The sequence below is a fragment of the Nerophis ophidion genome, linkage group LG04 (assembly GCF_033978795.1).
Source record: "Nerophis ophidion isolate RoL-2023_Sa linkage group LG04, RoL_Noph_v1.0, whole genome shotgun sequence".
NCBI lineage: Eukaryota > Metazoa > Chordata > Actinopteri > Syngnathiformes > Syngnathidae > Nerophis > Nerophis ophidion.
The window spans coordinates 76,414,793-76,442,791 of record NC_084614.1 but is presented as its reverse complement, the minus strand read 5'-3'; the positions used below and the strand labels follow the sequence as shown (position 1 = coordinate 76,442,791).

General features: G+C 39.6%; 1 protein-coding gene across 3 annotated transcripts in view; it reads right to left on the bottom strand.

The window, feature by feature from the left end:
* Positions 1 to 9,171: 9,171 nt before the first annotated feature.
* Positions 9,172 to 27,999, bottom strand: part of LOC133551902 (core histone macro-H2A.1) — a 37,090-nt gene continuing 18,262 nt past the window's right edge. The window contains exons 6-9 of one of the 3 annotated variants that reach the window (XM_061899093.1): positions 26,244 to 26,343; positions 21,308 to 21,397; positions 15,111 to 15,285; positions 9,172 to 10,134 (exon numbers count right to left, since the gene is read on the bottom strand). In XM_061899093.1, coding sequence (XP_061755077.1) covers positions 9,969 to 10,134; positions 15,111 to 15,285; positions 21,308 to 21,397; positions 26,244 to 26,343 — 531 coding nt within the window. In that variant the 3' untranslated portion in view covers positions 9,172 to 9,968. Of the gene's footprint in view, positions 10,135 to 15,110; positions 15,286 to 21,307; positions 21,398 to 21,800; positions 21,892 to 26,243; positions 26,344 to 27,999 lie in introns of those variants that run through there. The other 2 variants (XM_061899094.1, XM_061899095.1) reach the window with 2 other exon arrangements.

The following is a 27,999-nucleotide window of genomic DNA, read 5'->3' as shown; positions in this document are numbered from 1 at the left end:
GAATGGAAGGAGCAGGGACACACACACACACACACACACACACACACACACACACACACACACACACACACACACACACACACACACACACGCGAGGGTCCCACTGGACAATGGAGGTGATGTGACAGCAGCTGGGACTCCCGTGTGTGTGTGTGTGTGTGTGTGTGTGTGTGTGTGTGTGTGTGTGTGTGTGTGTGTGTGTGTGTGTGTGTGTGACATGTTGATTCCCAAGAGTTCCCTAACGAGTAAACATCATCATCATCCACAAAGTACTTAGAGAAATCGTTGACTCTAATCCACAATTCATGCAAATTCATGAGCTCATTCAGTTGATGAATGCATGAATTGTCTGTTATTGTCGGTGATGTCACACCTGTGAATCAGGTTTTATGTTTGATCATGTTATGTTTTGTTTTTCGGACTCTTGTTTCCTGTTTTGCACTTCCTGGTTTTGTTTGTTTCCATAGTAACCCATTAGTTTCCGCCTGGTCTCCTAGTCACGTCCCGGCTCTCACACCTGTTTTCAATAATCACAGCTACGTAGTATTTAAGCCATTTGTTTCCTGTTCCTCGGCCTGGGAACTTTACCGGACTTTGTATTGAACCCTCATGACCATGCACCTACCTTCATGCCTTGCCACGCTGTTTATTGTTTTGACCAGGCCACGGAAGATTTTTTTGTATTCATGCCTCAGTGCAAGTTTATTGTTTTGACCAGGCCACGGAAGATTTTTTTGTATTCATGCCTCAGTGCAAGTTTATTGTTTTGACCAGGCCACGGAAGATTTTTTTGTATTCATGCCTCAGTGCAAGTTTTTGGTTTGTTTTGTGTCATAGATAGTATCTTTTGTTTGTTTGTATATGTTTTTGTTTTTGAGTATAGTCTAGTTTTTATCCGCCATTGTGCGCACCCTTTGTTTTTCCTGTTTTGTATTATAGTGTGTAAATAAATTAAACATGAACTTACACTCACGTCTCGCTCGTGCAAATCATCCTTTGCGTGGAAGGAAGCAAAACAAATCCAAGTTCGAGTCCTGACAGGTGGAGGCATGAACTGCTGATTTGATTTCGAAGTTGTTGTATTATTGCCGATGAATGCATTGATTGTTGATATTTAGAAACTGTTAGTAAGTAGATGGTTGATGAACACATGAATTGTTGATTGTTGTCAATGAATGCATTCCTTTTTGCTATTTTATCATTTTTATTAAATAGATTGTCGAAGAAAGCACGAAAAGTTGATTGCCGCCGATGAATGCATTAACTGTGGATGAACGCATTGTCGATTATTCTCAATGAATTAATAAATTTTTGATATTTTAAAATGATTTCTAAAATCATTTTTGATAAAGGCATGAATTGATTGTTGTTAATGAATGTATTGACTGTTCATTAATGCATGAATTGTTGTTTATAGACAATGAAATAATTATTTGTTATTTAATTTATTATTGGGTACATTGTTGATGAATACATTAACTGTTGATAGCTTGAAGTCAATAGGAAGTAGATTGTTGATGAATGCATGAATTGTTGATATTTAAAAAAAAATGGTACATAGTTGATGAATACATTAGGTGTTGACATTTTGAAGTTATTAGTAAGTAAATTGTTGACAAAGTCATAAATTGTTGATTTTCGTCAATGAATGGATTAATTTTTGCTATTTTACCATTAATATAAAATAAATTGTTGAAGAAAGCACAAAATGTTGATTGTTGTCGATTAATGTAGTAATTGTTGCTGAATCCATTAATTGTTATTTTAAAATTCTTTTAAATACATTGTGGATGAAGGGATGTATTGTTGATTGTTGTCAATACATTTATTAACTGTTGATGAATGCGTGAATTGCTGCTTATTGTCAATGAATGCATTGCTTGTTGATATTTAAAAACATTTTTTTGGTACATTGTTGATAAAGGCATGAATTGTTGATATTTTTAAATTATTATTGTTGATGAATGCATTAACTGTTGATATTTGTAAGTTATTAGTAAGTAGATTGTTGATGAAGTCATTAATTGTTGATCGTTGTCAATGAATGTAGTAACTGTTGATTAATGCATGAAATGTTGCTTTTTGTCAATGAATGTATTTGTCGATATTTTAAAACTGTCTAGTACATTGTTGATGAATACATTAACTGTTGATATTTTGAAATACATTGTTGGTGAAGGCATGAATTGTTTGTTGTCAATGAATGCATTCTTTTTTAATTCATTTTTTTACTATTTTTATTAGATTGTTGAAAAAAGCATGAAATGTTGATGGTTGTCGATGAATTTAGTAACTGTTGATGAATGCATTAATTGTTGATTATTGTCAATGAATGAATGCGTTAAATGTTTATATTTTTAAATTAGTTTAAATACATTGTTGATGAGGGGAGGATGCATTGTTGTCAATAAATGTATTAACTATTGATGAATGCATGAATTGTTATTTTTAAATTACTATATTATTGTTGATTCATGCATTAACTGTTGATATTTTTAAGTTATTACTAGTAAGCAGATTGTTGATGAAGGCATGAATTGATGATTGGTGTCAATGAATGTAGTAACTGTTAATGAATGCATGGATTGTTGCTTATTGTCAATTCGTATTCATGGTTTCATTAACAGTTAATACATTCATTAACAACAATCAACAATTCATGCCTTCATCAACAATGTACCTAAAAAAGGTTAAAATATCAACAAATGTATTCCTTGACAATAAGCAACAATGCATCCATTTATCGACAGTTAATACATTCATTGACAAAATCAACAATTCATCCCCTCATCAACAATTAACGTATTCATCGACAGCAATCAACATTTTGTGCTTTCTTTAACAATCTCTTTAATAAAAATGGTAAATTAGAAAAAATTAATGCATTCATTGACATCAACAATTCATGCCTTCATCAACAATCGACTTACTAATAACTCATAAATATCAACAGTTACTGCATTTATCAACAATAATATAGTAATTTAAAAATATCAACAATTCATCCCTTCATCAACAATCGACTTACTAATAACTTAAGAATATCAACAGTTAATGCATTTATCAGCAATAATATAGTAATCTAAAAATATCAACAATTCATGCCACTGTACCAAAAAAAATGTTTTTAGATATCAACAAATAATGCATTCATTGACAATGAGCAACAATTCATGCATTCATCATCAGTTAATAAATTTATTGACAACAATCAACGATGCATCTCTTCATCAACAATGTATTTAAATAAATTTTAAAATATCAACAATTAATGCATTCATTCATTGACAATAATCAACAAGTAATGCATTCATCAACAGTTATTGCATTCATCGACAAAAATCAACATTTTGTGCTTTCTTCAACAATCTATTTATAAAAATGGTAAACAGTTAAGTAGATTAATATTAATGAATGCATGAAATGTCGATTATTGTTGATTAATGTATTAATTATTATTTAAAAATTGTTAAGTAGACTGTTATTAATGAATGCATGAAATGTGGATTATTGATTAATGTATTAATTGTTATATAGAAATGGCTGAGTAGACTGTTATTAGTGAATGCATGAAATTTTCTAGTATTGTTGAATGAATTAATCGCTCATATTAGAAATGGTTGACTGTTATTAATGAATTCATTAAATGTTGATTAATGTATTAATTGTATATACTTAAAAACAGTTGATTAATATTAATGAATGCATGAAACGTTGATTATTGTTAAATAATGTATTAATTGTTATGTAGAAATGGTTAAGTAGACGGTTATTAATGAATGCATGAAATGTTCTAGTATTGTTGATGACTGTATTAATAGTTCATATTAGAAATTGTTAAGTAGACTATTAATGAATGCATGAAAAGTTGAGTAGTGCTGATTAATGTATTGTTACTTAAAAATGGTTAAGTAGACTGTTATTAATGAATACATGAAATGTTCTAATATTTTTGATGAAACTATTAATTGTTCATATTTGAAATGGTTAAATAGACTTAATATTGAATGCATGAAATGTTCTAGTATTGTTGATGAATGTATTAATCGCTCATATTACAAATGGTTAAGTAGACTGTTATTAATGAATGCATGAAATGTTCTAGTATTGTTGATGACTGTATTAATAGTTCATATTAGAAATTGTTAAGTAGACTATTAATGAATGCATGAAAAGTTGAGTAGTGCTGATTAATGTATTGTTACTTAAAAATGGTTAAGTAGACTGTTATTAATGAATACATGAAATGTTCTAATATTTTTGATGAAACTATTAATTGTTCATATTTGAAATGGTTAAATAGACTTAATATTGAATGCATGAAATGTTCTAGTATTGTTGATGAATGTATTAATCGCTCATATTACAAATGGTTAAGTAGACTGTTATTAATGAATGCATGAAATGTTCTAGTATTGTTGATGAATGTATTAATTGTGAATATTAGAAATTGTTAAGTAGACTATTATTAATGAATGCATGAAAAGTTGAGTAGTGCTGATTAATGTATTGTAACTTAAAAATGGTTAAGTGGACTGTTATTATTGAATGCATGAAATGTTCTAGTATTGTTGATGAATGTATTAATCGTTCATTTTAGAAATCAATCAATCAATGTTTATTTATATAGCCCCAAATCACAAATGTCTCAAAGGACTGCACAAATCATTACGACTACAACATCCTCGGAAGAACCCACAAAAGGGCAAGGAAAACTCACACCCAGTGGGCAGGGAGAATTCACATCCAGTGGGACGCCAGTGACAATGCTGACTATGAGAAACCTTGGAGAGGACCTCAGATGTGGGCAACCCCCCCCCCTCTAGGGGACCGAAAGCAATGGATGTCGAGCGGGTCTAACATGATACTGTGAAAGTTCAATCCATAGTGGCTCCAACACAGCCGCGAGAGTTCAGTTCAAAGCGGATCCAAGACAGCAGCGAGAGTCCCGTCCACAGGAAACCATCTCAAGCGGAGGCGGATCAGCAGCGTAGAGATGTCCCCAACCGATGCACAGGCGAGCGGTCCATCCTGGGTCCCGACGAGCGGTCCATCCTGGGTCTCGACTCCGGACAACCAGTACTTCATCCATGGTCATCGGACCGGACTCCCTCCACAAAGGAGAGTGGGACATAGAAGAAAAAGAAAAGAAACGGCAGATCAACTGGTCTAAAAAGGGAGTCTATTTAAAGGCTAGAGTATACAAATGAGTTTTAAGGTGAGACGTAAATGCTTCTACTGAGGTGGCATCTCGAACTGTTACCGGGAGGGCATTCCAGAGTACTGGAGCCCGAACGGAAAACGCTCTATAGCCCGCAGACTTTTTTTGGGCTTTGGGAATCACTAATAAGCCGGAGTCTTTTGAACGCAGATTTCTTGCCGGGACATATGGTACAATACAATCGGCAAGATAGGATGGAGCTAGACCGTGTAGTATTTTATACGTAAGTAGTAAAACCTTAAAGTCACATCTTAAGTGCACAGGAAGCCAGTGCAGGTGAGCCAGTACAGGCGTAATGTGATCAAACTTTCTTGTTCTTGTCAAAAGTCTAGCAGCCGCATTTTGTACCAACTGTAATCTTTTAATGCTAGACATGGGGAGACCCGAAAATAATACGTTACAGTATTCGAGGCGAGACGTAACAAACACATGGATAATGATCTCAGCGTCTTTAGTGGACAGAATGGAGCGAATTTTAGCGATATTACGGAGATGAAAGAAGGCCGTTTTAGTAACGCTTTTAATGTGTGACTCAAAGGAGAGAGTTGGGTCGAAGATAATACCCAGATTCTTTACAGAGTCACCTTGTTTTATTATTTGGTTGTCAAATGTTAAAGTTGTATTATTAAATAGAGGTCGGTGTCTAGCAGGACCGATAATCAGCATTTCCGTTTTTTTGGCGTTAAGTTGCAAAAAGTTAGCGGACATCCATTGTTTGATTTCATTAAGACACGCCTCCAGCTGACTACAATCCGGCGTGTTGGTCAGCTTTAGGGGCATGTAGAGTTGGGTGTCATCAGCATAACAGTGAAAGCTAACACCGTATTTGCGTATGATGTCACCTAGCGGCAGCATGTAGATGGTTAAGTAGACTGTTATTAATGAATGCATGAAATGTTCTAGTATGGTTGATGAATGTATTATTTAGAAAGCGTTAAGTAGACTGTTTTTAATGAATGCATGAAATGTTGTAGTATTGGTGATGAATGTATTAATTATTTAGAAAGGGTTAAGTAGACTGTTATTAATGAATGCATGAAATGTTAATGCATGTATTAATTGATATTCATACACAGTTATGTAGCATATTATTAATGAATGCATGAAATGTTGATGCATGTATTATTGTTGATATTCATACATAGATTGAAGCTGAGATAAGCACCAGCGCCCCCCGCGACCCCAAAGGGAATAAGCGGTAGAAAATGGATGGATGGATTCATACATAGTTATCTAGCATATTATTAATGAATGCATGAGAGTGACTTGTCCAGGGTGTACCCCACCTTCCGCCCGAGTGCAGCTGAGATAGGTTTCAGTAACCCCAAAAGAGACAAGCGGTAGAAAAATTATTATTGATGAAGGTGTAAAAGTCTGCTTTACTGTCCTAGGATTGGAAGTTGAATCTCAGTTTGCGGTTTTCGAGCAACTCATTATGACGTCATGCTCCCAGCTCAGAAAACCCTCCCGAGTGAGCCTCCACGTCAATAAAGGAATGAAACACTGGCTCCCTCTATGGGCGACTCCGCGTCACTGCACCCTGTCCACTCAAGCTATTGACTTTTTGTTTGACAAAATTCATATTTAGAAACATAAATAAAATCCTAAATACATTTCCCGCTTGACAAAAAAATATATTTGTCACGTTAATAATAATAATAATAGATTTTATTTGTAAAAATCCATTTACATAAAACCCCGCGATGAGGTGGCGACTTGTCCAGGGTGTACAACGCCTTCTGCCCGATTGTAGCTGAGATAGGCACCATTGCCCCCCCATGATCCCAAAAGGGAATAAGCGGTACAAAATGGATGGATGGATGGAATTTACATTGAGTAAACAACCTCAAAGTGCTACAGTGTATTAAAAAAAATAAATAAAAAGATAACAACAATAAATAAAGAAAAACTAGAACAGCCTAATAGCTAGAACTAGTATGCATGTATCTACCTTTTTTAAAAAGGTGTGGAGGGGGAGATGGCAGTCGACAGCGAAGCAGAGCACACCGTAGCCCAGCCAAAGATGGCAGCGAGGGGGCGTGGCCGGCAGTCCGACAGCGAGGCAGGGTACACCGGCAGTGAGGAGGCGTGGATGTTGAGCGAGCGGCGAGGCGTGACGCGCAGGAACCGACGCCGCAATCTAGATCAGGTGCGTGGATCACGCGCCTGGGGACAATTGAGTAATCTTCTCGCACTGTATAAAAGGGCGACAGCCGTGAACCTCAGGAAGAGAGGCGGAGAGAGGAGAATGAGCCAGAGGGAAGCTGACGCTGAGAGAGGCGACGAGGCCTGAAGCAGAAAGGCGAGCGGCAGACGGAGCAGCTGAAAAGCACTTTATTGAAAAATAAAGAAGTCTAAACGAGCCGCTGCTATGTCCTTCCTTGACGGTCCTTGGAACCCGCATGAAGTGTTGAGAAGTCTGTCACAGAAGGGTTTTTAAAGGCCTACTGGAATGAGGTTTTCTTATTTAAACGGGGATAGCAGGTCCATTGTATGTGTCATACTTGATCATTTTGCAATATTGTCATATTTTTGCTGAAAGGATTTAGTAGAGAACATCGACGATAAAGTTCGCAACTTTTGGTCGCTAATAAAAAAAGCCTTGCCTGTACCGGAAGTAGCAGACGATGTGCGCGTGACGTCACGGGTTGTAGGGCTCCTCACATTGTTTACAATCATAGCCACCAGCAGCAAGAGCAATTTGGACCGAGAAAACGACGATTTCCCCATTAATTTGAGCGAGAATGAAAGATTCGTGGATGAGGAAAGTTAGAGTGAAGCACTAGAGAAAGAAGAAAAAAAAGGCGACGGCAGTGGGAGCGATTCAGATATTAGACACATTTACTAGGATAATTCTGGAAAATCCCTTATCTGCTTATTGTGTTAATAGTGTTTTAGTGAGATTATAAAGTCATACCTGAAAGTCGGAGGGTGTGCGGTGACCGCCAGTGTCTCTGAAAGAAGCCAATGGAGGAGCCAAGATCACAGCTGGCTTTTTGACAGCTGCTGCAGGGGGACTCTAACTCCGCACAAGTCTCCGGTAAGAGCTGACTTAATATCACAATTTTCTCATCCAAAAACTTGCCGGTTGACATGTGGTAGAGAAACATGTTTGCTAAAGCTTCACAACAAAAAAAGAAACACCGGCTGTGTTTCGGTTACTAAAGGCAGCTGCAATCCACCGCTTTCCACCAACAGCATTCTTCTTTGACGTCTCCATTATTAATTGAACAAATTGCAAAAGATTCAGGAACACAGACGTCCAAAATACTGTGTGAATATGCGATGAAAAGAGACGACTTTTAGCCATAAGTGATGCTGGGCTAAAATGTCCGCTACAACCAATAACGTCACAAACACGCGTCATCAACAAGAAACTCCGCGGGAAATTTAAAATTGCAATTTAGTAAACTAAAAAGGCCGTATTGGCATGTGTTGCAATGTTAATATTTCATCATTGATATATAAACTATCAGACTGCGTAGTCGGTAGTAGTGGCTTTCAGTAGGCCTTTAAGCCTTTTTTAAAAGCAATCAGTCTGTGGTGCCCTCAGGTGGTCAGGGAGAGCGTTCCCCAGACTGGGAGCAGAAACCCCGGTCTTCCATTGTTCGTAGCTCTGTCCTCGGAGGTTGGAGGAAGTTAGCCTGCCTGGGGCGGAGGTGTCGTGTGGAGGATTAGGGGGTGAGTAGTTCTTTGAGGTAGAGGGGGGCATTTTCCTGGATGCACTGGTGGGTTAGTAGGGAGACTTTGTATTCAATCCTGAGTGGAACAGGTTTTGAGAATTGGTGTGTTATGGTCGTATTTCCGCACTGTCATTAGGATCCAAGCAGCACTATTCTGTATGTATTGCACCTTCTGGATGTTGTTGAGAATCCCGACAAGAAGTGTGTTGCGGGAGTCTAGCCTGGAGTTAATACTTTTCAAAGCAGCACAATCCCCCCCCCAAAAAATGTTTTCAAAGATATTTTATTACTTTTTTTTTCTTGTAGAATGAGTAAGTAGTCATAATTAGAAAGCATTTTTTTTTGTTAGAATAATAAGAAAAGTTCTGTTCATTTTGATTACATCCAACTTTTTTTTTTTTTAAAAAGGAGGAACTACAACCAAAACCTGCTCTTACAGTGCACCATCTAGCGGCCAAAGCAGGGTAGTAATAATAAGAATGGTCTTCACGTTAAACAAGAGGACAAAACACACTAAGAACTTCCAAATTAAAAGACGTGATCTGTGTCACAAACTAGAACTCTTCACAATAACTCCACCGAGAAACATCTTAGCGCTCTGCAAAAAAAAAAACACGCACTTTGAACTTTTCGCCGATGGGGCGGGTGTTCGCTTCTTTTTCCACTTGAAAAAAAAAATTAAAAAATCTGCAGGGCACGAACGGAAACACGACAACACAACACAAACAAAGCGAGTGATTGTGTGTACTTCTGACATTTGCGTACGGAGGCGACACGTAAAAACACAAAAAGTGTCGCTGAGATGAAAAGTAAGATTTTTTTTTACTATTATTATTTTTTTATCATTAATAATAATAATACTGCCGTCAACATGCAGTTACCCGTTATTTTTTCTTTCCTTCTTTTTTAGGACTTCTCCGGAAAGCGTGTCTGAGATCACTTCTTATCTGAAATTGAACAACAAAACACCTCCATTTTAGAACAGGTTCCCCGGCCGTTGGAAAGATTTCTTTTCGTACGAAAACAAAAACGATTAGCAAAGCCAAAGTCCTGAAATGCTTCTCCTAACTGGCCTCCAGCTTGGCCATTTCCTGCACGTAGATGCCGATGCTCTCGCTGTCGAACAGCACGAAGTAGACCGTCTTGATGGTGGACGACATGGTGGCCACGAAGTAGCTGGAGATGGCCTTCAGGATCAGCTGGGCCGCCGTCTGCTTGGGGAAGCCGTTCCTGAGGAGCAAGGCCCGCCCGTCAGTCAAACTTGACACACCCCAAAAAGCTCCGAGACCCCCGGCGAATAGCGGACACACGCAAAAAAAAAACAAAAAAAAAGATTAGGATAGAGCAGGGGTAGGGAACCTATGGCTCTAGAGCCAGATGTGGCTCTTTTGAAGACTGCATCTGGCTCTCGGATAAATCTCAGCTGACATTGCTTAACGCGATAATTATGAATAATTTCGCTGGTAATCACAGTGCTAAAAATAACGTGCAAAATATAAAACATTCTCATGCATTTAAATCCATCCATCCGTTTCCTACCGCACCTGTTCAAGAAGTCGCATTAATGGTAAGAAGTATTTTATGTCACGATGCGGGGGGTCGCAGCTTGCTGCAGGGTCGTTCTCCCAGGAAGGAAGACGGACTACTCAGGACATGGCATTTAGGTAAAACCATGATTTAATTCAAAGTAAAAAATCGCTCACAGTTGAGGCACAACGTGGGCTAAAGAACAAAGCTAACGCATAAACAGACTATGAACATAAATCAAACAAAACTTACTCGGCATGGCATGAAGCACGAAACTATGGCAGGGCATGAAACAAGTCAGTACAGGGCGACTGACTGGCAAAGACGAGCTTAAATAGTGCCTTTGATTAGTGTTCGGGAAGCAGGTGAGCGGGCATTTTGTCCACCAGAGAAAGGTGGACAAAATGAGTAACCAAGGAAACCAGACAAGGGAGTGGGAAAAACAGGAACTTAAAGAGTCCAAAGGACAAACAGCACATGGCCAAACAAAAACATGATCAATATTATTGGTTAGCTTCAGAATAACAATGTTATTAAAAAGAATAAGAGACTTATTATACTCTAAAAATGTTGGTCTTACTTAAAAATGCACGCATTTAGTTGTATTCTGTGTTAAAAAATATGATATGGCTCTCACGGAAATATATTTTGAAATATCTGGCTTTCATGGCTCTCTCAGCCAAAAAGGTTCCCGACCCCTGGGATAGGGCATACTTGCCAACCTTGAGACCACCGGTTTCGGGAGGTGGGGGGCGTGGTTAAGAGGGGAGGAGTATATTTACAGCTACAATTCACCAACTCAAGTATTTCATATATATATATAAATAAAAGAAATACTTGAATTTCAGTGTTCATTTATTTACACATATACACACACATAACTCATCTGCTCATTGTTGAGTTAAGGGTTGAATTGTCCATCCTTGTTCTATTCTGTCACTATTTTTCTACCCATATCCATGCACAGTAGATGGCAGTATTGTCCTGTTTAAGAGTGTCACAACATTGCTGTTTACGGCAGGCGAACTGCTTTAAGGAGGACGAAAACGTGACTGCTGTTGTTGTGTGTTGTTTCCGCGCTGGGAGGACGTTAATGAAACTGCCTAACAATAAACCCACATAAGAAACCAAGAACTCGGACTCGATCGTTCTACAGTTATAACGTCGTTGGGCAGACACGCTGTTTATGTTTTGGGAAAGCGGACGTGAAAACATGCTGTCCTCACTCAGGTCCGCATGAATTTCAGGAGATTTTGAGGAGACAATTTGTCCTGGGAGAGGCTCTCAATTTCAGGAGTCTCCCGGAAAATCCGGGAGGGTTGGCAAGTATGGGATAGGGTGACTTTCAGAATAAAAGCTTACTCCTCCTCTTCCGAAACTGGACGTTGATGTGATCAAAGCGCTTCCTTTTTTTTGGGGGGGGCGGTATAGCTCGGTTGGTAGAGCGGCCGTGCCAGCAACTTCAGGGTTGCAGGTTCAATCCCCGCTTCCGGCATCCTAGTCACTGCTGTTGTGTCCTTGGGCAAGACACTTTACCCACCTGCTCCCAGTGCCACCCACACTGCTTTAAATGTAAAAATTAGATATTGGGTTTCACTATGTAAAGCGCTTTGAGTCACTAGAGAAAAAGCGCTATATAAATATATTTCACTTCACTTTAAACATAATTGTGTTTGGGCATCTGGTCAGGATGCCACCCGAACGCCTCCCTAGGGAGGTGTTCTGGGCACGTCCAACCGGTAGGAGACCACGGGGAAGACCCAGGACACGTTGGGAAGACTATGTCCCCCGGCTGGTCTATTAACGCCTCGGGATTCCCCGGAAAGAGCTGGACGAAGTGGCTGGGGAGAGGGAAGTCTGGGCTTCCCTGCTTAGGCTGCAGCCCCCGCAACCTGACCTCGGATAAGCGGAAGAAGATGGATGGATGGATACATTGTTGATAATCAGGTGTTCCTATGAGATGTTACAAATAGGCGTCATGAAAGACTTTCTCAGTCTTTCTGCCACTTTTTAAACATGTTGCAGGCATCAAGTTCCGAATGAGCTAATATTTGCAAAGTTTTCTAGTACAAACATTAAATATCTTGTCTTTGCAGTCTATTGCTTATGTCCTTGACTGCACTTAAATGTAGAATATATTGATATTATTCATATATATATTATATATATAATGTATGATATATATTATTTATTATTATTACTGTCTATTGTGAGCGAACTGTGGGTCTGAAGTTCCCTTAGGGATCAAAAAAGTACGTTCTACTCTATTTTATTGAATATAAGTTGAAAAGGATTTGCAAACACCATACCTACTGTGAAGCATGGGGGTGGAAGCATCATGCTTTGGGGCTGTTTTTATGCTAAGGGGACAGGACGATTGATCCGTGTTAAGGAAAGAATCGTGAGATTTTGAGCCAAAACCTCCTTCCATCAGTGAGAGCTTTGAATGGTTGACCAAATACTTATTTTCCACCATCATTTACAAATAAATTATTTAAAATTCCTACAATGTGATTTTTTTTTTTCACATTCTGTCTCTCACAGTTGAAGTGTACCTATGATGAAAATTTTAAGTGGGAGAACTTGCACAATCGCTGGCTGACTAAATACTTTTTTGCCCCACTGTATATATATATATATATATATATATATATATATATATATATGTATACATGTATATATATGTATATATATATATATATACATATATATATGTATATGTGTATACATATATATATATGTATATATATATATATATATATATATACATATATATGTATATATATATACATATATATGTATATATACATATATATGTATATATATATACATATATATGTATATATACATATATATGTATATATATATACATATATATATATATATATATATATATATACATCCATCCATTTTCTACTGCTTATTCCCTTTTGGGGTCGCGGGGGGCGCTGGCGCCTATCTCAGCTACAATCAGGCGGAAGGCGGGGTACACCTTGGACAAGTCGCCGCCTCATCGCAGGGCCAACACAGATAGACAGACAACATTCACACTCACATTCACACACTAGGGCCAATTTAGTGTTGCCAATCAACCTATCCCCAGGTGCATGTCTTTGGAAGTGGGAGGAAGCCGGAGTACCCGGAGGGAACCCACGCATTCACGGGGAGAACATGCAAACTCCACACAGGAAAATCCCGAGCCTGGATTTGAACCGAGGACTGCAGGAACTTCGTATTGTGAGGCAGACGCACTAACCCCTCTGCCACCGTGAAGCCGGTTATATATATATATATATATATATATATATATATATACAAGCCCTGCGATGAGGTGGCGATTTGTCCAGGGTGTACACCGCCTTCCGCCCGAATGCAGCTGAGATAGGCTCTAGCTACCCCCGACACCCCAAAAGGGACATATATATATATATATATATATATATATATATATATATATATATATATATATATATATAGACGATTATATAATAAAATGTAGGTACATAAGATTATACATGTATATATATATATATAACAATTTGTAATATACATGTATATAATACATGTAAGCATATAAGATTAAGTATAAGATCTAATAAGTTTATATGTAATTTTTAATATATATTTCCATATTATGTAATTTTAATCTAATATATGCATCCAATTGAAAAAAATATATAAAGATAGAACAATAAGATCATATGGACAGCCATAAGTGTTTACATTTTGTTTTTTATTTATTATTTTACTTATTTTTTTGTCTGGTTTTGTATTTGCTCTGTATCATTCCGTGAGGTGTATATTATATTATTACTATTATTTTCTTGGTTTGGTTTGTACTTTATGAAGTTTTGCACCTGTTGTGTTTTTCTTGTGTTTTTTGTTTTTGATTGTTTCATTACATTTGGAAATATGTGTCGGCTTAAATGATATTCATGAAGTAAGATCATGTACTATGTCAAAGGGGGCAGGAAATTATACGATTTTCTTCATCCTGCTCCTTCTCAGGAATTGTGTGAATTTAAATTGTATAATTGTGATATAATTATTTATCGTTCTAAATGCACATGAATGAATGAGATGAATAAAAATGAAATGAAAGATTGATATGTATGTATTTAATCTATAATACAATATGTATATATTATTAATGTAAGTATATAATACAATGTAATATACAAATATGTAGATAATATATTGTAATTTATAATGAGTGTATATAAGATTGTTTAATATGTATGTATATCATAGTGTAATTTAAGCTATATGTACGTATATAAGATTATATATGTATATATATAAGGTAATATGTTTATATGTATGTGTATAACATGTGCAAATATAAGATTATATAATGTGCATGTGTATAAGATTGTATAATGTGTATATAAGAAATGATTTTAAGATATGTATTTATATAATGCAACGTAATATATGTGCATTTGATTTAAATGTGTACAATATATTGTATATGTTATATTATATACATTCATGTATATAACAAAATGTTTGCTAAGGCTGCTGCTCCTGCGACTCGACCTCGGATAAGCGGAAGAAGATGGTTGGATGGATGGATAATGTAATAAAATATAATGTAATATAATGATGTAATATAATATACTGGATGTTTATGTTGAATATGCAGAGATATATACGGTGTCTGAAGTCCTGTTGTTTACCTTCCGCTGCCGATGGAGGGGAAGGCAACAGTCTTGAGCTTCTTGTCGTCTGCCAGAGCCAAGCAGTTCTTCACCGTCTTCTCCAAGAGGTCCTCACACTTGTCCGAGCCCCAGGCTGGACTGTTGCAGTGGATCACGTACTTGGCGGGAAGACCGAAGCCGCCGCTCAGCAAGGCTGCGGACGTAAACGAGGCAGATGTCAGACGTGCCGCCTCAGAGCTGCATCTTCTTCCTAAATGTCTCTTTTTTGCAGCTTTATCTTTTTTCACACATAAACAGGTGCACAGGCAGGATGTAGAGATATATGAATATGTATTGGGAACACATTGATAATCAGTATCCACAGCATAAAACTGATCCCCCCCCTCCTGGACAATCACACTACCGTTTTCCAACTTAAAAAAAAAATTTCCCGGAATTCCCAGTTCTCCAAAGCACTCTTTTCACCTCTCCTTGGAAACTTTTCACCGGCCACATTTTTCAACCGTTTTTGAACCATTGCACCTTCAAGACATTCCTCTTAATTGGGACAACAAATCTACCATTTTATTTTTGGTACAAATACCCGGTTTTTACCAAAATTCCAGGAATTCACATTTAAATTTAAACTGTGACGTCAACCGTTTTGAAAAAACACCAACCCATTCATGTCATCTAGGACAGTGGTTCTCAAATGGGGGTACGTGTACCCCTGGGGGTACTTGCATGTATGCCAAGGGGTACGTGAGATTTTTTTTTTTTAAATATTCTAAAAATAGCAACAAATCTTTTATAAATATATCTATTGAATAATACTTCAACAAAATATGAATGTAAGTTTATCCATCCATCCATCCATCCATTTTCTACCGCTTATTCCCTTTGGGGTGGCTGGTGCCTATCTCAGCTACAATTGGGTGGAAGGCAGGGTACACCCTGGACAAGTCTCCACCTATCTAAGTTCATAAACTGTGAAAAGAAATGCAACAATGCAATATTCAGTGTTGGCGGATAGATTTTTTGTGGACATGTTCCATAAATCCATCCATTTTCTACCGCTTATTCCCTTTTTTGGGGTCGCGGGGGGCACTGGCGCCTATCTCAGCTACAATCGGGCGGAGGGCGGGGTACACCCTGGACAAGTCGCCACCTCATCGCAGGGCCAACACAGATAGACAGACAACATTCACACTCACATTCACACACTAGGGCCAATTTAGTGTTGCCAATCAACCTATCCCCAGGTGCATGTCTTTGGAAGTGGGAGGAAGCCGGAGTACCCGGAGGGAACCCACGCATTCACGGGGAGAACATGCAAACTCCACACAGAAAGATCCCGAGCCTGGATTTGAACCCAGGACTGCAGGACCTTCGTATTGTGAGGCAGACGCACTAACCCCTCTGCCACCGTGAAGCCCTGTTCCATAAATATTGATGTTAAAGATTTTTGTGAAGAAATGTTTAGAATTATCTTGATGAATCCAGATGGATCTCTATTACAATCCCCAAAGAGGGCACTTTAAGTTGATGAATACTTATATGTGTAGAAATCTTTATTTATAATTGAATCATTTATTTTTTAACAAGTTTTTAGTTATTTTTCAATCTTTTTTTCCAAATAGTTCAAAAAAGACCGCCACAAATGAGCAATATTTTGCCCTGTTATACAATTTAATAAATCAGAAACTGATGACATAGTGCTGTATTTTACTTCTTTATCTCTTTTTTTCAACCAAAAATGCTTTGCTCTGATTAGGGGGTACTTGAATTTAAAAAATGTTCACAGGGGGTACATCACTGAAAAAAGGTTGATTACAACTGCTTTAGGACAATTGTTTTATTGCCTATATTTTTCAAAAATTCCTATTTTTCCCGAAATTCCCAAATTTCTAGGAAATTCCTATTTAAATGAATGGATGTATTCATAGTTATACAATGACCAAAATTCCTCAAAATGTCAACCTGATTCTGATCTTTCAACCACCACACTGCTCTTCACATATGTCGAACGCAAAACTTGTCGTCCCTTTTGCAAAATTCCTGGTTTTCCCGGCATTTCCAGTAATTTTTCTCCTCCTTGAAAATGAATGGGCATCATACAAATTTTTCATCCGATTTGAACCGTTCCAACAACCACCCTGACTCCACTCACCCTTGAAATTCAACCCAGCATATTTCCCGGTTCCGAAAATCCCCCTAATTACCCAGAATTACCAGAAATTTCCCCCCCGCTGAAAATGAATGGGCAACATATAAACCTCTCCATATTCCACATTTCTGACGCGATTCAAACCATTTTCTATGGGATATGCAAACTCAAGTTCACATTGTTTTTTAGACTGTAACAAAAACACTAATAAATTTGCCTGAAATAGAAAAAAACAGGCATTATTTAAACTATAAAGATTTTTCGATCAACTTGGACCATTTGATACTGAAAAATAAAACTTAATTATTAATAACCAATGGAAATTGATCAGCAACATTAATTTCGGAGCACAATATATCGAACATTTTAACCTGTTAACAAAAATAAACAAAGCAACAGTCATGATTAATGGTAAAAAAAAAAAAATGAACACATGTTGCTGTGCACAGCTGTTCAAAGCGGGGTTTGAAGCATGATACTGATAAAGCCCCATCCCTCGACACACACACACACACACACACACGATCAAAACAAAGTCAATAGTACAAAATAACTACACAAAAGTCAATCAATCAATGATTATTTATATGGCCCTAAATCACGAGTGTCTCAAAGGGCTGCACAAACCACAACAAAAACCACTACGACATCCTCGGTAGGGTCCACATAAGGGCAAGGAAAAACTCACCCCAGTGAGACTCACACTCAGTGGGACGTCGGCGACAATGAAGACTATGAGAAACCTTGGAGAGGACTGCATATGTGGGCAACCCCTCCCCTCTGGGGGGTAAAAACTACTATCCACTACTCTTTTAAATCCTTTGGTTTTTGCACTCAAAGTTCTCCTGTGTCCAGGGAATTACTACCTGCATGTGTTAACATCAACGAAAATAGAAAAAGATTTTGAGAAAATAATCACTCTAAATAAATAGAATAGAATAAAATGGACATTATTAAATTTGCATATAACGAGATTAAGGACTCCAATTTAAGGCGCGGTACTGGACACAAATATGGAATAAGAATAAATCACAAAAGTAGCAATAAAGATAAAAATTAAGAATTGACAAACAGACTACTCCATCCATCCATTTTAAATCAATGGTGTCCTGCATTATTGATCTTTTTAGGGCTCCAATTACTTCAAATCAAACATTGCTGTCTGAATGATTTGGGCAATGGGGGAAATACTGCATATTTCAGTTTTACTATAAAAAACAAAGTTGTAAAACGGAATCCATCCTATTTGGGTCCCATATCAACCTTAAGAAAGTCAGTGACTTCACTATAAAAGTGGGTGACATTGTTATCACCAGGAAAGACGAGATCACCTACCTAGGTTCCATTCTAGAGGCTAATCTTTCCTGTGATAAAATGGCAACCAAGGTAATCAAAAAGGTCAACCAAAGAACGAGATTCCTCTACAGAATCTCCTCTCTGGTCAACAAAAGCACCTTGAAGATTCTAGCGGGAACTCTCATTCAACCCTTTTTGGATTACATTTGCACCTCCTGGTTCCCCAGCGCCTCCAAAACCCTCAAATCTAGACTCCAAACATCCCAGAATAAGCTAGTCCGGTTACTTTTAGACCTCCGCCCCAAATCACACCTCACTCCAACCCACTTCTCCAAAGTGGGCTGGCTCAGGGTGGAGGACCGAGTCAAACAACTTGCACTGAGCCTGGTCTATAAAATCCGCTACACCTCCCTGATACCGAAGTACATGTCAAACTACTTCCTTAAAGGGGAACATTATCACCAGACCTATGTAAGCGTCAATATATACCTTGATGGTGCAGAAAAAAGACCATCTATTTTTTTAACCGATTTCCGAACTCTAAATGGGTGAATTTTGGCGAATTAAACGCCTTTCTGTTTATCGAGCTGGAGGCGATGACGTCAGAATGTGACGTCGCCGAGGTAACACACCCACCATTTTCATTTTCAACACATTACAAACACCGGGTCTCAGCTCTGTTATTTTCCGTTTTTTTGACTATTTTTTGGAACCTTGGAGACATCATGCCTCGACGGTGTGTTGTCGGAGGGTGTAACAACACTAACAGGGAGGGATTCAAGTTGCACCACTGGCCCGAAGATGCCAAAGTGTCTGCCGCCAGACCCCCATTGAATGTGCCAGAGTGTCTCCACATTTGACCGGCGATGCTAAGACAGACATGGCACAGAGATGTGTGGATAACCTGCAGATGCATTTGCAACTATAAAGTCAACGAAATCAAAAAGGTGAGTTTTGTTGATTTTGACTGCCAGCTAATCGATGCTATCATGCTCCGCTAATCGATGCTAACATGCTATTTACCGGCGTTGCTAAAGCAGACATGGAACAGAGATGTATGGATAACCTGCAGATGCATTTGCAACTATATTACGTTTCCTTCCACCCACATTTAATGCGAAAAAAACACTTACCAATCGACGGATTTAAGTTGCTCCAGTGTCACAAGATGCGAAAGTCCTGATCGTTTGGTCCGCACATTTTACCGGCGATGCTAACGCAGCTATTCGGCCATGCTATGGCTATGAATAGCGTCAATAGCTATTCGCTCAATAGCTTCAATTTCTTCTTCAATACTTTCATACTCCAACCATCTGTTTAAATACATGCGTAATCTGTTGAATCGCTTAAGTCGCTGAAATCCGAGTTTGAATCCGAGCTAATGTCACTATATCTTGCTGTGGTATTCCCATTGTTTGTTTACATTGGCAGCACTGTGTGACGTCACAGGGAAATGGCCAGTGTCTTCGCAGAGAGCCGAAAATAAGGCACTTCAAAGCTTTATTTAGGGATATTCCGAGACCGGTAAAATTTTGAAAAAAACTTCAAAAAAAACAACAAGCCACTGGGAACTGATTTTTATTGTTTTTAACCCTTTTGAAAATGTGTTAATGTTCCCCTTTAATGACCGCCATAACCACAACACCAGGGGGAGCTCCACAAACCACGTTAAACCCAGATTCCGATCTAACAAAGGTCTTAACTCATTCTCTTTCTATGCCACATCAATGTGGAATGCACTCCCAACAGGTGTAAAAGTAAGTGCATCTCTATCCGCCTTCAAAACCGCTCTAAAACAACACCTCCTGGTATCTTCAACCCTTTACTAATACCCTCCTCCATTCACATCCCATCTCCCCGGATTATAAATAACCTAATGTAAATAATCAAATGTATTTCTACTGTATATACTATCTGAACTCACTATGTTCTCTGCTGGCTGTACATATCCTACTAAATAAGACCTACACTCTTTCAATGTCCATTTCTCTGTTGATGCAATTGTTGACGACTGAAGAACTGATATCAACCAAAGCTCCTCATCCCACCCCCCGGGTTATAAATAATGTAAATAATTCAATGTATATACTGGAGGCCACGGAGAAGACTCAGGACACGTTGGGAAGACTATGTCTCCCGGCTGGCCTGGGAACGCCTCGGGATCCCCCGGGAAGAGCTAGAAGAAGTGGCTGGTGAGAGGGAAGTCTGGGTTTCCCTGCTTAGGCTGTTGCCCCCGCGACCTGACCTCGGATAAGCGGAACAAGATGGATGGATGGATGGATAAACTTGTGTGATGACTGTATTATGCTGATAGTATATATTTGTACCATGAATTGATTAACGTGGACCCCGACTTAAACAAGTTGAAAAACTTATTCGGGTGTTACCATTTAGTGGTCAATTGTACGGAATATGTACTGTACTGTGCAATCTAATAATAAAAGTATCAATCAATCAAGTCTTTGAATGAAAAGGCATAAAACCTTTTTTTTTTTTTTTTTACTTTAAATCAACCTAAAGTTGATACAGAGATTTACTGTAAGGGTTACATAAAAAATGAAAATAATAATTTGACTTGTTTTTAACATGTTAATGGTGCAGACCCTCTATGGTCCCTGCAAGTTGTAAAGGTAAAAAAAAAAGAATCCATATATTTTGTTATGCCCCCGCATGTTTTAATTTTTACGTGTGTGGCCCTCAGTGGAAAAAGTTTGGACACCCCTGATGTAGACGTGTAGATAGAAAGAAAGAAGAAGAATAGAAGCCCACTGACCACCAGCCACATCCAAGGGTCCATTTTTCTTCTTCAGCTCCAGCACAGCCTCCACAAACTCCTTCCCTCCTTTCTTCTCCAGGGCCGAGCCTGCAAGAGAACCGGACCACGTCTCACTTTGTCAGCGAGGGGCAGGGGCGGGGCAAGAAGGCGTGGACATGCGGGCGTGGACATGCGGGCGCCTACAGCAAGAACCTTTGACCTCAGCAAAAGGAGGTGCTTTCACTCAGCGGACTTTGCGGACAAACTGAGGAAAAGCTCCAAACGCCACAACATTTTAAAAATCACATGACTGAAGCAGAAGTGCTACCTTCTCGTTGGACACAACATTAGGGACATGGGGGTGCCTAATGTTGTGGCCTGAGTTGATTTTTAGAGTGACTGTCGGCTCAGTCCAAGTCAGCCCACAATAAAAATAAAAAAAAGCACCAAGCAGCAGCAGCAGCAGCAGGTGTGTTCTCGTTGCTATGGCGATGGAGGCTGGTTTCTTTACCTACTTCCCCGCCCGTATAGAGGGACGCGTTGGTCGGGTGAATGACAGCGTCGCTCTCCACTATGGAAATGTCAGCTTGGACAACTTGCAACTACAGATGAACGACAACAAACAACAACAACAATGGCGGTGAAAAAACGGCGAGCCAGCGACGGCTGATGACGTCAAACGGACAAAAACAACAGGGAGGTAACCATGGAATCAGGAGGCGCCTCAATCAGCCATCTTGTGTAAACACCTGACAAAAATGATTAAATACCTTTTTTTTTTTTTCTCAATCAGAAATGTCAAATTTGATCGAGCTAACGTCGCAAATATTGAAGCGATGGCGGCCTGACAGATTGCAGTAATGAGCAGCCACCAGCAGAGGGTGCACTCCCACAAAATGAAATAAACAGGAAGAGACCATTATGGAGGTTAATTTGTGTCTTTAAAGGCCTACTGAAAGCCACTACTAGCCACCACGCAGTCTGATAGTTTATATATCAATGATGAAATATTAACATTGCAACACATGCCAATACGGCCGGTTTAGTTTACTAAATTACAATTTTAAATTTCCCGGGAGTTTCGGCTTCGAAACGCCGTGTAATGATGACGTGTACACAAGACGCCACGGGTTTTTAGCTGCAAACACACAGCTAAAAGTCGTCTGCTTTAACGGCATAATTACACAGTATTTTGGACATCTGTGTTGCTGAATCTTTTGCAATTTGTTCAATTAATATTGGAGAAGTCACAGTAGAAAGATGGAGTTGGGAAGCTTTAGCCTTTAGCCACACAAACACACGGTGATTCCTTGTTTAAAATTCCTGGAGGTGAAAATTTCCTATTGATCAGAGCACGGTCAAGAGAACATGGATCCCGACCACAAGTCAACCAGCAGGTTTCGGTGAGAAAATTGTGGTTAAAAAGTCAGTTCTTACTGGAGAAAAGCTGAGCTTGTGCCGTCCATAGCTGCCGTCGACTCCCCTGAGACACCCGTGTAAACACCCTTCCGACTAACAAGAAAATATTAAACTCACTAAAACACTAGCAACACAATAGAAAGAGAAGGGATTTCCCAGAATTAACTTAGTAACTGTGTCTCAAAACATCGGAATCCGTCCCAATGCAATCGCATTTATTTTTTTTTCTAGTCCCTCGCTATCAATATCCTCAAACACAAATCTTTCATCCTCGCACAAATTAATGGGGAAATTGTCGTTTTCTCGGTCCGAATAGCACTTTTTGTTGGAGGCTCTCATTAAAAACAATGTGAGGAGCTGTCAGGCCAAATTTCTTCCCCCTACAAAAACCTTCCCCCCATTTACTTCCGGGGTCATGATTAATACAGACGTTTTGTTAACGCTATATTATAAAAAATATAACGCTATATTGTAAAAAATATAGCGCTATATTATAAAAAATATAACGCTATATTATAAAAAATACAGACGTTTTGTTAACGCTGTATTATAAAAAAAATTGAAAAAACAATTTACAAACACAAGCTATGGGATGACATAAGAGGAAACGTAACCCCGGAAGAAAATGCCTCATCCCATAGCTTGTTTGTAAATGTTTTAAAAAATTTTTTTTATAATATAGCGTTAACAAAACGTCTGTATTTTTATAATATAGCGTTATATTTTTATAATATAGCGTTATATTTTTATAATATAGCGTTATATTTTTATAATATAGCGTTATATTTGTATAATATAGCGTTAACAGAACGTCTGTATTAATCATGACCCCGGAAGTAAATGGGGAGGGAAGATTTTTGTATGGGGGAAGAAATTTGGCGTGACAGCGCCATCAAACATCATCAAAGCCATCATCGTCTGCGACTTCCGGTAGAGGCAGGGCTTTTCTCTTAGCACCGAAAGTTGCGAACTTTATCGTGGATGTTCTCTGCTAAATCCTTTCAGCAAAAATATGTCAATATCGCGAAATTATCAAGTATGACATAGATTGGACCTGCTATCCCTGATTAAATAAGAAAATCTCATTTCAGTAGGCCTTTAAAGGCCTACTGAAAGCCACTACTACCAACCACGCAGTCTGACAGTTTATATATCAATGATGAAATATTAACATTGCAACACATGCAAATACGGCCGGTTTAGTTTACTAAATTACAATTTTAAATTTCTCGCGGAGTTTCCTGTTGAAAACGTCGCAGAATGACGACGCGTGTTTGTGACGTTATTGGTTGGAGGGGACATATTAGCTCAGCACCACTTACGGCTAAAAGTCCTCTCTTTTCATCGCATGATTACACAGTATTTTGGACATCTGTGTTGCTGAATCTTTTGCAATTTGTTCAATTAATAATGGAGACGTCAAAGAAGAATGCTGTTGGTGGAGAGCGGTGGATTGCAGCTGCCTTTAGCACCGAAACTTAGCCGGTGTTTGTTTGTTGTGAAGCTTTATCACAGAGCGGTCAAGCAAACATGTTTCTTAACGTCAAGCAGCAAGTTTTTGGATGGGAAAATAGTGATATTAAGTCGGCTCTTACCGGAGACTTCAGTGGATTGTGGAACCTCCTCCTGTAGCTGTCAAAAAGGCAGCTCTCCCGTCCAAAGGCAAAACCTAGTAACTCACTTCTCGCTGATTTTGAGAAAACAAAGGGAAACCAATCTATCTTGATGCTGTCTTACAAAGATCTACAAAGTCATCAAATGTTTTCTTGAGCTTTCATTTTCTTGCCGATTGAGCCATGGATTGAATCTGCTTTCATGAATGTGTGCCCTTTCTCCAGATATTTTATCACCATCTCGGGTGGGCCCCATTCTGCGTTTGCACATTGGGCAAGAGCCGTGTACAGCGTCCAGTTTTTATTTTGACCTCCACAGTTATCTGCCCAAAAGAGTATGCAAGGGGAAGAATCAAGAACAATACATTTAATGAAGGTGCTTGCAACGTCCTGGGCCAATCTTCCAAATATCCCCTCGTGCCATAATATCACATAATCAGGTTGACCGTCGGCCCCCATTCCTGCAAATGTCTCATTAAAGACAATAAGGCGACTGACAAAGAAGCTCCGATTGGTCCCTTGAGATACTAGGTTTTTCTGTTGTATCTACGCGGTTATGTGGTAGTTGCTAGGTCCTGCCATGCGCGTAACAGCTTACTTACGGAACAAATTACAATATCGCATACACTAATGTAAAGCATATCACCTAGGAACTCCAAAATTATTATCAGCTCAGTTTTGACCAAAATTGAGTTACTGGGTTTTGCCTTTGGACGGGAGAGCTGTGATCTTGGCTTCTCTCAGAGACACTGGCGTTCACCGCAGCCATCTGACTTTCAAGTATGACAGTATAATCTCACTAAAATACTAGTAACACAATAAGCAGATAAGGGATTTTCCAGAATTATCCTAGTAAATGTGTCTAATTACATCTGAAACGTACCCACTGCCGCCGCCCGCAGCAGTCTTTTTTTTGTGTGTTTTTTTTTATGCCTCACTCTAACTTTCCTCATCCACGAATCTTTCATCCTCGCTCAAATTAATGGGGAAATTGTCGCTTTCTTGGTCCGAATAGCTCTTGTTGCTGGAGGCCATGATTATAAACAATGTGAGGAGCCCTACAACCCGTGATGTCACGCGCACATCGTCTGCTACTTCTGGTAAAGGCAAGGCTTCTTTATTAGCGACCAAAAGTTGCGAACTTTATGGTCGATGTTCTCTACTAAATCCTTTCAGCAAAAATATGGCAATATCGCGAAAGGATCAAGTATGACACTTAGAATGGACCTGCTATCCCCGTTTGAATAAGAAAATGTCTAATTTAAAAAGGCCTTCAATACAAAAGCTTTTTTTTTTTGCCAATTAATTAATGTCACTGAATTATTTGCTTTGGTAATAATTTGCTGACAATTGAATCGAATTCAGATTAGTGAGCAAAATTAGTGCCTTTAAATGTATTTAATTTTCACAATATATTTTAAAACACTGTATTTTGAACGCAAACTTTGCTTACAATTTTATATTCAATTAAATAAAAAATAAAAAAATTGTTTGCAAAATGAAAAAAGCTTTTGTAATATAGACACGTAATTAACCTCCATAAAAGATAATTTAGCTACTTTTGATTAAAATCTTACTTTATTTTAACGTTCTTGTTTGATTGAAAAAAACGTGTTGAGATAACATCATTAGCCAAAATAATGTCAAAATGTTTGTTTATATTTGTCATATTTTCTTTATATATACTAATTATGAGTCAATATAATTCAATCAACACATTTCGCTCGTCCATTAAGATTCCGACTAATTGAGGCGCCCTGATTTCTTGTTTCGTTAACTTCCTGTCGGACAGGAAGTCGAGTTGCGTCACCTGACAGGAAGGGAGGAGCAAACGTGCAAACAAAGTAGTTCAAGCCGGCTGCGACCAAAGAGGGCGGGGGCTGTGGGGTGTTAGGGCGGGGCGTGAGGGGGCGGAGTCTCACCTAGGTCATCTTTTAGATCAAGTTCGGCGTTGGTGGGGTTGATGACCCCCTCCACGTCGAAGCCAGCCAAGTTGCTGACTTCACTGTGGATGAGGTTGAGCTGAGGAGGAGGGGGAGGGGCCGGGGGGCAGGGGGGATGAAGGAGGCATGCCGAGGAGGAAGGAAGGAAGGAAGGAGGAAGCAAAGCCATTAAAACCAAGTTGACACCACCTGAGCCTCACAGCACACCTTGACTTTCACATATTGCCACTCTGGTGCAGCTTTTGTGGTGGCCTGTAAGGGGCGTGGCCTAACAGCAGCACCCTCTCAGCTTCACAGATGCCATCAAGGTGTTTGCCACGGCACAGCAATCTATTTGCGGCAGGCGGGAATGCCACTAATGTCCAGATCTGATTGGTATGATTTGCATAATCAAGGGTGAATACATAGCCACATAAGTCGCTGAGTTGGCAACACCGATCCCTTCTGCTACATCTTCTTATTCTGTGGCAGACCGAGTGTGTTAGGAAGCAGACTGACGGTGCATGGGGACTCTGATGTACCGTGGGCTGAATTCAGACAGTCCCCAAATAATGTGTTTATGACCCAGAGCAAACGGGTAATGCCAAATCTATTTGTGGTGGCTCACGTAGACTTGTGGTGGCACAACACACATTTATTTGTGGTGACACAACTACATTTTATGGCCCACATCTATGTGTGGTGGCCCACATATTTGTCGTGGCCCACAACTATGTGTGGTGACCTACATCAATGTATAGTTGCCCAAATCTATGTGTGGTGGCCCACATATTTGTTGGGGCCCACATCGATGTGTGGTGGCCCACATCTATGTGTGGTGGCCCACATCTATGTGTGGTGGCCCACATCTATGTGTGGTGGCCCACATATTTGTTGTGGCCCACATCTATGTGTGGTGGCCCACGTCTATGTGTGGTGGCCCACGTCTATGTGTGATGACCCACGTCAATGTGTGGTGGCCCACATCTATGTGTGATGACCCACATCTATGTGTGATGACCCACGTCAATGTGCGGTGGCCCACATCTATGTGCGATGACCCACGTCAATGTGCGATGACCCACGTCAATGTGCGGTGGCCCAATTCTATGTGCGGTGGCCCACATATTTGTTGTGGCCCAAATCCATGTGTGGTGGCCCACATATTTGTGGTGGCCCACATCTATGTGGTGGCCCACATATTTGTCGTGGCCCACATCTATGTGTGGTGGCCCACATATTTGTGGTGGCCCACATATTTGTGGTGGCCCACATATTTGTGGTGGCCCACATCTATGTGTGGTGGCCCACATATTTGTCGTGGCCCACATCCATGTGCGGTGGCCCACATCCATGTGCGGGGGCCCACCTCCATGTGCGGGGGCCCACCTCCATGTGCGGGGGCCCACCTCCATGTGCGGGGGCCCACCTCCAAGTGCGGGGGCCCACCTCCAAGTGCGGGGGCCCACATCCAAGTGCGGTGGCCCACATCCAAGTGCGGTGGCCCACATCCAAGTGCGGTGGCCCACATCCATGTGCGGTGGCCCACATCCATGTGCGGTGGCCCACATCCATGTGCGGTGGCCCACATCCATGTGCGGTGGCCCACATCCATGTGCGGTGGCCCACATCCATGTGCGGTGGCCCACATCCATGTGCGGTGGCCCACATCCATGTGCGGTGGCCCACATCCATGTGCGGTGGCCCACATCCATGTGCGGTGGCCCACATCCATGTGCGGTGGCCCACATCCATG